Source organism: Cygnus atratus, chromosome 19 (genome assembly GCF_013377495.2).
Source record: "Cygnus atratus isolate AKBS03 ecotype Queensland, Australia chromosome 19, CAtr_DNAZoo_HiC_assembly, whole genome shotgun sequence".
NCBI lineage: Eukaryota > Metazoa > Chordata > Aves > Anseriformes > Anatidae > Cygnus > Cygnus atratus.
The window spans coordinates 4712078-4722601 of record NC_066380.1 but is presented as its reverse complement, the minus strand read 5'-3'; the positions used below and the strand labels follow the sequence as shown (position 1 = coordinate 4722601).

General features: G+C 44.2%; 1 protein-coding gene across 3 annotated transcripts in view; it reads right to left on the bottom strand.

Annotated features, from left to right (window-relative positions):
- Positions 1-241: 241 nt before the first annotated feature.
- Positions 242-10524, bottom strand: part of AK8 (adenylate kinase 8) — a 69426-nt gene continuing 59143 nt past the window's right edge. For 2 of the 3 annotated variants that reach the window (XM_035554919.2, XM_035554918.2), the window contains exons 11-12: positions 3388-3468; positions 242-782 (exon numbers count right to left, since the gene is read on the bottom strand). In XM_035554919.2, coding sequence (XP_035410812.2) covers positions 536-782; positions 3388-3468 — 328 coding nt within the window. In that variant the 3' untranslated portion in view covers positions 242-535. The remainder of the gene's footprint in view (positions 783-3387; positions 3469-10524) is intronic. The other variant, XM_035554917.2, reaches the window with a different exon arrangement.

Sequence of the window (10524 nt, the reverse complement as noted above, 5' to 3'; positions counted from 1 at the left end):
GCTGTTCTGTCAGAACTTTTTAGGCAAGTCGAGTTAAGAAGGCATCCTGGTCTCAAAACACTGCAGCTGTCTTTGGGAAAAGTGCACTGCAGAGCTGCAAGCTTCATTTTTCTATTTGCTGTTGTGTTTGCTCGCAGCAGACTGTCAGAGAGAGACAGGCAGTCCCAAGTAGTTCTCGTGGAGACCACGGAGTGCATTAAGACAGAAAGACGTCTAATAGCTTTAATAATCCAAGTTGGCTGCATGGTATTACACAGTTAAGACAAAACTACTATTCACTCAATCACAGATTCAGAAAAGGATGTTTGTAATTAAACACAGGAGCTGCAGTGCTTTATACCTTAGATCACAAAACAAAAGCCAACAAAAAATTCCCATAAAGCACAATTTCTTACTCCGTACTTCATCTAACCTTGGTAAGCTTCCAATTTAACACAGCTTGACTGAGTTCCTGTTCACCTGTGAACTTGCTACATCAGTGACTGGACTGCAAACATTACAGGGAAAAATTTTAAACCAGCTATCGAAGAAATAATTATAAGCATTTAAACTTTTTGCATGGAAGGGGCTTAATGATACAGCTTTCTATAAACTCGAAGATAACGTGGGGATCTTGGTCAGCATTGACATAAAAGGCATCTTCATAAAACTCCTCCAGTTCCTTGACATTCCTGTAGTAGGTTTCCACACGCTTCTCTATATTTTCTTCCTTGTCCTTAGGGTTCTGCCGGAGACGGGCTTGGATCGCTGGTGTGGGTGCTGGTCTGAACGTCGTGTGGTATCTGGAGATGAGACACAAATGTCACCGCTTCAGCTCAGCCTGAGGGCACAGCAGCCAAAGCCTGAGATATTCCATGGGTTTTGCTTATCCCAGTTCCTTGGAAGCGCCTCCTTCTGCTCTAGGTTCGGGTTTCAAAACAACGATTGGAAATTGCAGGGTAAGTTACCTGGCATTCCTGCTCTCTGGAGTGCTGGATGCTCAAGAACCAAGAGTTTCTCCTGAGGTGACACAGACTGCGGGTAGTGTTTAAATACTTCACATAAGGTGCGGAGAAATCCCTATCATGTGCCCAATGAAGCACTTCTGGAGCTGTTCCAGATCCAATCCCAAGGTATCATGTTTTACTTGTAATCTTTGATTCTTATCTAAAAATAGCACCTAAACCCCCTAACCTTAAGTCTTAAAAATCTGTTAAAAATCTTTGCTGTGCACCGTTATGCTGACACTGGACATTAATTAGAAAAAAAACCTGTTGAACTTTGAGTGCTTTCTCTGCACTGAAGCAGAGTCCAAACATAGCCTTGTGTCCAGGCACTGCTGAGGGACCTGCACTTAAAATGTGTGTAAGGGTCTCAGACACTGGGGACTTTCCTGGCAAGATTCAGAAGTGCAAGAACAGGGCTGGTATCACCAAAACTAAACTTTACAAGTATTTCCTATTAGCAGGGATGTGGCTGAATGTTTCCAGCAAGTGGCAGAAGGGCAGCAGAAGCACAGCCCTCACGTAACACTGCCTCCAAATCACCACAGGCGTGAGTGTGAAAGACAGGCCTGTTTTCTCTTGATAAGCCACTGGCCAGTAGGGTTAACGCTGTCAGCACGGCAGGTCACTGGAAGAAGTTAAGACGACACAATTACCCTACCTCGGTCTCTGTTTCTGGGAGGACACTAGGTAGAATGTAATTCTTAGCACTTTTTTTACAGGAGCTGCAGATAAAAAGAGGCTAACTCAATCTAAGATAGGTTTTAGTTACTTCTGATTTCCAAGATGCCAGAATTCAGCTTCCCTGAATTCCCACTTGTGGGTTCACTCATCTCGTCAGCAATCTTTAGCAAGTCAGAGGATTTTCATCACCAGAGTCCCACAGCAGTGCTGCAGTCCGGGTCAGTCTGCCCAGACAGCTGACACCAAAAAGTGTTTTGACAACGCTCCTGTATTGCCAGAGGCTTTCAGCAATCGCTAAAAGCTCTTTTGCAAACACATATTTACATTTCCTGCCGTAGTAATTCTACTTCTGACTGGATGTCTTCTGTGCCCTTTGTCTCTGATGACACAAAACCAGTTTGTCCCTCGTCCTGTAAAGCCAATACATGCAAAAACAAGGAGAGAAGCAGAGTCTCTGTGTCTCTGCAGAGAGCTGCAATACAGCCCCAGCTGGTACAACGATGTGGACACAGAGTTCATTCCACATTAGGATTATTTAGAGCACAGCTGAAGGCCACCCTCTTCACTGCACTGTAGCCAGTGGTGCAGGTTTAATATAATGCCGAGGATTACATACAGCATCTAAAACAATTCAATTCACAATGAATTTGGAAGGAATAAAACCCAGACTTTGGAAGAAGAAAGCGTGTTAACTGGAGCAGATACTGAACAGGCTAATCCTAATGATAAGAAATGCAAAGATGTGTGAATGATTTGCTTCGTACTGTTCATTTCTTCTGAACAACTGCATCACTTATTACTAAAACAAAGGGAACACTTACAGCAAATCACTGCTGCTGTCACCAGTTAATGTCACACCTAGAGTGAGATGTCTGAATAATCATGTAGCACTTTGGCACGAATCCAGTATTTATGGACTTAATCTTGGAGGGTTCAGTATTTGTCTTTGATTCAACAGGATACATTTAAACATTAAGAAAATAAAATTGTGCTTTACAGTGTAAGTGTGGGGAGTTATCTATTCGAGATGTTAATCACAAAAACAGCACAAGTGAAAGTTGGAATTCCTGCCCCAAGTCCCGCAGGTATTTAGGACGGTATTTCACTGGTACTGGTTCCCCCCAAAACAAGGGTGGAGATGACAGTAAACCTGAAGCTCACTGGTGAAATAAGGCAATGGGACTGCCAGTAAGACAAGCTGCCACATTTGAGAACCAAATTTTACACTAACTCCGTGACTCAAACAAGTTTGCTCTACTGAGAAAGAAATGTATGAATATCTCACACTAGACAGAACCAACACAGGAGGTGGGGGAGGTAAAATGCAGCAAGATTTCCGTCTTCTCCAGCTGGGAAACCTTCAAAATTCCCACAGGAATGTCTGAAAACCATGTGCATTTAGGCTAGGTTTCAGACATCTTCCCTCAGCATTATTTTTACCTGCCAATTTAGTTACCATTACAGTGTTAAGAGCTGAGCTACTTGCTACTGTAGATTTCTCTGGGATTTTAAAACGCCCTATTCTGAGAAAAGGAGCTCGCTGCAGTCAGTAGGTGGGTCGGTACTTGAGTAGCTATGAAAATTTTAACCTTTCTTTTAAGGAATCCCTTAACATGAGTACAATATTCCTGACTTTCCTTAGATTTCTATGAAGTCTACCTGGTGCTTTCATCTTGCTGGCACTCTTAAAAAATGTTATACATGAGACATCAGTGCTAACCTTTCCCCAGTGACTGGATCGATCCTCCGTTGAGACAGTCGTTCCATGATGGCTTCATAGGGAAGATTGAAGAAAAACACCCTATGGAGAACATAACGAGTAAGAGCATTAACATCCTGAGAACAGCACTTGTGACCTTCAGAGTATGGGCTCATCCTTACCCTAAAGGAACGGGACACAGAAACATGGAAGTGTCCGTTAGGCCTTAGTGAATCAGAAGGTATTAACATATGCACGGGAGCTCAGTTCTCTGGTTCTTCTCCCACCTTGTTTAGTCTTCAAACGAGGAGAGCAGTTGTTGTGTTTTAAAGGCAGAGCTCCTTGATATGCAACGTGAGCGGTTCTGTGAGCAGTGGCAGGGCTTAACAGACAGGCTGGACGCCAGTGGCTGAATTACAGTCGGAGCCAATATCAGAGTCTGTCATGGACCACTCACAATCCAGCAGCTACCTCTGATCTTTCTCTGAATCCAGCTACTCAATCCAACTGAAAAATACAATCACAAGGACATTCTGCAACAGGTAAATAAAAAATTGCTACTGTTCCTGTCAAGGACAGAAAAAGAGCTGTGTGCCAATATTACGGATCCTTCCCTAATAACAGCACAACACAACTCGGTGCCAATGACAATGTTTTCTCTCTTGCTGTTTCAGTCCACTTTCACTTCTTTCACCCTTTTCTCCCCACACAGCCCCCCAGAGTGAGTCCTCCTATCTCACACTCCTATCGTACATCCTTTAAAGCAGAACGAGTATTAAGATTTAATACGTGTCACATTATGCTGCTGACAATCCCGCGTCCTTTCTGTTAGAGCTGATCTACAGCGAACAGCGCTGGGGCATGGAAGGCAGCAGGGTGGTATAACCCACTTGACAATCAGCCTTGCTGTTGAGACGGCTAGAGGAAATCTTAATGCATGATTTTAAGATCAGAATTTGCAATTCCCACTGAGTCTGAACAAGACATAGCTGCTCAGCATCTTGAAGAGCCAGACCCTCAATGTCAGTGGTGTGGGTTTCAAGCTATGAACAGCTTCTCACCAGAGGACGGGGTGGGACTTGCCTACTCGTTCCCTACGGGTTCCACAAGAGCCCTGATTTGAATCAAGGACGTAGAATCAGAAAACAATAGAGGTCACTATTGACCCCAGTCACATTACACTGCTGTGTATAAACTGTTGTGCCCATCCCACAGTGACTCCTCCTCGGCAGTTCGGTTCATTACAACAGTTCTGTTAATTTTATGTTCTAGTTCAAAAACTAGTCAGCAGAAAATTCTCAACAAACTGCTGAGGATGAGAGGACATGAGCCCCTGGGCTAGAGAGAGTGACACAGCCATTGGAAGACACCACTGCAACGGAGCAGCTCAGGACAAAGATCACATTTAGTGATTCATTTGCAGCAAAATTAAAAAGAAGGCTTCCTTTGAAAACTTATGAAAACAAACTCTCACCAACTGCACAAATCCTGAAGGCTGTAAGTACATCTTCCTTTATAATACTCCCTCTCCTGCTGCTGCCTTCAAGGCCAGACTCCCGATTTTTGTTTTTGTCTGCCTCTCACAAAAGATACTGTATGCTTTAGACATTCACCAAAGGAACATTTTACACTGACTGGGTGGGATCAGACCAGATGAAAGGCTGAGCTTTACCTTGGCATGCACATAGCAGATTACTAGAATCCTTTGTAGGATTTAAAGTTATGAAAATCATCTCTCTTTTCAAATGTTTACAGATAATGACTTCTATTCACACTGTGGTAACAAATAACAGCCAGGAATAAAACATTCAAGATCTCGGAGATTCCAAAGACAGGAAAAGAACAACAGTTTCAACACTCTTTTATCCCTTACACTCTTAACATTTTGTTTTTCTTTGTTTCTGTTGCCCAACAATGGCACAAAAACGTGATTGTCAGAACAGGTAACATCTGATGATATAGCTCAAGATGAATATTCTAGTAGAGAGGAACAACATTTATACAGTCATGATAATTGATACGGCTCCCTATTATATTCTGAAATAAACAAAACCACTAAAGGATTATAACCTGGCATATCAAGAAAGCTTGTCGTAATTCATAGTTACTAACTCAGAAAGTATTACGGTGTTTGAAACAGAAGAGCCTAAAAAACTCCACTTAAAAAGCTGCCAACAAAATGAACTCTGAAAGCCTTGTCTGAGCTTCCCTTCTCTTTTATACAAGATGCTTCTTATTATCCAGTCTGGTGTCACCATTAAAGAAAAGTGTAGGGGGAAGATGTGGGAGAGCATAGACATCCCCGCTAATATGGATTTTTTTCCCCCAGATGGGTTGTAAAAAGGCACGCACAATATACAGCACAAACTCCTCGTCTTACTGTCCTTCCAGCTGGAGGTGGGACGCCTCACCCCGCCGCACTGCACATCCCCGGAGATGAGAGAAAACATCGCGCCCCGGGGCTGTCAGTTTAAAATTGTTCAGAAGCAGGAAAAAGATGAAGGGGAAAAACACAGACAGAACTATCAGGTAGATTTAAAGTACTTCCAATTAGAAAGCTTTATTATCATTTTGAAGGAGACACGTAACACACACAGTCTATTATGCAGCCCCAGGAGGCTTACTCACATGAGTAAACCCCATTTACATGCATGCACTCTGTGAAGTGCCAGCCTTCTGCTATTTCTGGTAGCTTCAAGGTATTTCTGTGCAACATTTCCTGTGTCCACCTCTCAGCTGCTGTGATCCTGATCACATAAACCAGACCCTCAAACTGTCCAGGTAACACCTTCGCTGGATTTCTCTTGGAAATCCTCTAAGAAAGAGGCCTGCATCCACGACCTTGATCCAGCATTTAGCACAGTAACTGGAACAACTCCCTGCACGTACTGGATTCAAGCAGGGGTTGGCCCCTTTCACATACGGAGTGTAATATATTTTTTTTCCCCCCCACAAAAATGCATCATCTGTGAAGCTCGCTTTAGGAATCCGCCAGGCTTTGTATGTTGTAATGTGTCACAACTTCTATCAAGGAGAAATATGAAACAGATGTCATCAGAATTGGTAGACAGGGAGGCAAGGAAACACAGCCTCATATCAAAGGATACCACATTATGCTGCTAGATTAGCATCTAGCAGCTTCTCTTTCAGAGTTGGCAAGCCGTTCGTTCGGCTCTGCAACAGGTGAGTGGTGTCAGTCAGCAGCACCGAGAGGTGCTCACCGGAGAGGCTGGGCAGAGATGTACGAAGAATCCTCACCCCCGAATCACGGGCTCAGCTCCTACCTCATGCCAACCAAAAATCACTGGAATCCAGTTGCAATTTATTGGTTTCTGTGGGGTGTAGCTTGGTAGAGCCTCTCAGTCCAGGTCTCTGGGGACAAACATCCCCCAGGCCACCACTGAGTGGCAACATCGCTGCTAGATGCAGGAGTGAAGCCAAGCGACTCACAAGCAAAGCTCTGTCCTCTCTCCTTTGTTCGCCCTCCCAGGAGAGGGATGGGAAGGTCCAGCCCGCCAGCTAGCTTTCACAGGTAACAAAACTGTGAACACAAATACTGAAGGGAAAAAAATCTCATGTCAGAATCCTGCCTCCTTCCCACTGTACTTGATATCACTTATCTAATCTATTACAGCTTTCAGATACATTACAGAGATTCAATTTAAACAAGTTAATAATGTTGATGACACCGTCACTGTGTACCTAGTCAAAGGCCCTGTTATGAGAACTAGCCTGCCTTTGGATGACGATGAAATACGTAGAGTGTCTAAAAGCTGGAATATAACGCTGCTCTCCTACCAGCCTTCTGGTGTTCCAAAAGAGCATTCCAGTTGCTTCTGGCTTTGGACTAGTCAGTGTTGTCTAACATCTTAGAGGTCACCAGGGCATCACGGTGGCTTCCCTTTGCAAATGGAGAGAGGAGAAGGTAAAAGTAAGTTTTATTTCAAGCACGATCGTGAGACATTTTTGGAAGAATGTGTCACAGCCCTACAGCAAGTGAAGGAAGCTTACTGACCTCCACAGCAGCACTCCTCTAATCCTGAGCGACGCATTTGTTCCAGATGGCAAACAACCTAGTTAATCCAAGTTATTAACAACTGTCAGTGCTGAGAGTTGGCCTCAGGAGAATTTTTTGGTGGTGGTTTTCCTGTTTTGCAGATATAATGTCACTGACTCAAAGCACCTATAATGGAAAAAATGTGTTGCCATAAAAAATAAAGTGTTGTGTGCCTGAATCTGATATCACTGAGCTAGGGATTAAGGCACGCTTCCCTCCCCAGACAGGTACCGAGTCACCTTCCAGGACGGCTCCACTGCCCTGCCAGCTGCCTTCACATCTCAAGAGATCCAAAGCTGTGCCTGCAGGCCGTGGCCTTTCACAGGTTTCGGTCCTGTAATTTAAACTTTGCCACTTTATGAGCCTGACCCAGATGAACGATCCAGATGTTGACTGTTCTAGACCTGAGCTATTTACTTAGGTCGGATTCTCATCCTGGGCGTTTCCTATCACCTGGAATTATTCGGGATTGACATTAGTGGAGGGGAGCCCAAAGCCAAGCTCTTTTTGTAAAATTATTGTCTGGGAAATTTGACTGACACCATTAAATCTAATTGGATTCCTACCTTGTTTTCATTTAGGGATGATAAGAGAATGTGGCATAGTATCTGAGGCAGAACCTTGACTCCCTAGCTGGCTTTTAAAACACAGAGATTCCTGACTTGCTTGTGGCTCCACTAGGGCCAGATCAAGCCTTGCAAGAAAGTTAGGATGCTTGAATTAAAAAAAAAAAGCCAACAAAAAAGCAAACAAAAACAACAAATACCAGCACTGGGCCACTTTTAATGTAACATTTAAACTTTTGAGTTGAAACTGCAACTTTAAAAATAGTAAGCTATTAATCTTTCCCTTATTTTCTTGACTCCTATATATCTTCCCCCTCGTAGGCAGGTACCAGCTGCCATATTCCCATTCTTCACGCTCTGTGCTCTGCAAAAAAAGAGGCCCCTGCTGGCCAATTCTTGTTTAAAATTGTGCATAATTGATAGTGGCAAATCTACCCCAGCTGTGTCTAAAGCCTCTCCAGGGGCAAGAAAAACACTCTCTGTGACTGTCATTAACTACTAAATTAGCAAGTGCTCCTGGCAGTTTACAACATACCACATCAGCCTGCTTTAAGAAAAAAAAAAAAAAAAAAGGATCAGATGCCTGTGTGATCTCAAAGTTACGGCAAACTTTGCTGGCAGGACTTTGACAGAACCCCCCGTAAATGTGAGCAAAAGAGAACGGAAAGAGAGAGGGAGAGGGAGAGCAAAAGAAGGAGAGGAAGGAGAGGGAAGAACCAAAGTTTACCCTCTCTTCTAGGCAGACAAGTAGAAAATGTCAAGTTCAAGGCTAGAAAATGGAGTCTTTGATAGGGCACAACACATCTTAGACAGCTTGGTGATATCAATACAGGCTTATCTGATGCCATGGTGTAGTTCCATGTGGAGAATAACTCTCCTGGAGGACTTAGCTCAGGCAATGCAGTGGTTACAATTTTTGTAAATGAGCTATAAAGCTGAAAAAGAAATGAGGCTGTAGAAGTGCATGGATGCAGCAGCTCTCTGGAAGGCTACCACAGGTAAAATCCTCGTGTGACCATTGGCACAAATGCATGCTCCTCCTTTTGGCTCATAAAACAGAGCCAAAGCAGGCGGAGAAGGAAATACCACAGTTCTCACAAAAGGATGAAAAAGCCTTGGCGGGCATTACGGCCTGAACTGGCAGGGAGACAAGCAGCATCTCTCACAACTGACCTGAATTTGTCTAAACTATAAGACCCCCTGTTAAAACTGACCACATTTTGGGGGGCTTTAAAAGTTTCCAGAAATGCATAAAACTACAAACCTCTTTATCACACGAGAACGGCAAGCCAAGTACAGGTAAGAAGGCAGGCTTGGCCAAGATACAAGAAAAATCTGCTTTGCAAAAGGATCTTTTTCCTGAGTAGAACCATTGAGTTATCACAAGGAAATGGCAAACCAAGGTACTGGTTCAAGCTGATGGGTAGAAGGGAATTCAGAATTGAATCCAAGTGACTATTCCCAGCTAAAACCCAGGTCATCTTGTCTTTATTGACTATTTAGGCAGACACCTGATTTGGATCAAGCAGTTCCCCTAATGAATGTTCCCTTTCTTGTAGTAACAGGCACGTCTTGGACCTGAGACCTTGGCTAAGCCTCCTCTCAAGAATCAGGGGCCCAGACACAGGATTCTGCGCACCTTGTATTTCCATAATTACATTCTGCATCCCCAAATTCCCTCTTAAAAATTAAACTGGTTACACAGACCCCATCTACCTTTCCCCCAGTCTTGTTCCACTTTCTTTCAATGTAGCTATAAACCCGGTATTTTGCCCATGGGTACCCAGACTACAAATGATCTTCTAAGGCTGCACGACCGACTGAACGTGGATCTTAGTTTACTTCCTACCCTAAATGCTGCTTCTGCATCTCTCTGCGATGGATGAAATGATCCTTATCTCTTATTTATGGAAGGAGCTGTTGGGAGGTTTATTCACCAATGTCTTTCAAGTTCTGGGATATCTTCTGAGGAAAGATGCTTGCTTCTATTTTGGGAAGTAATTTCACCCTCTAGGTTTTGACCATAAGGGAAAATATGTTGCATAAAGACTAAAACAGGTTAATCGGCACGAGCGCTTTGCTCGCTGAGTTCCTATAATGATTCATTTGATGACAAGCTATTTGCGGGCATGGGATCTTTCTTTTCAAACGGCTGCATTTCTGTCGAGTGACGACGAAAGGCAGTTAAGTGGGGCGCTATTCCCAGGACGTGGCTTCTGGCCAGGGGAGGATGAACAACATCCTTTTTAGCGGCAGCCGTTCCCTTCAGCAGCGGCGCGGAGTTCCGACTCTGTTAGACGTTTCCCACCCACCGGTTAGATGTGGTTAGATGTGCTCGGGCTCTGCAGCCAGGGGACAGGGTCCCTCCCGCAGCCCAGCCCAGCAGCCGGCTGGCTCAGCAGCATCGCGGGTGCCACGACGCCTTACACGCGGGGACCAGGCGCAGGCTGGCGGGGTAGCGCTGCCTGTCTGCTTTACAGAACAATGGGCTGGGTCTCGAGCTGGGGTGAAGCAAAGTAGCTCCACTGGCATCAC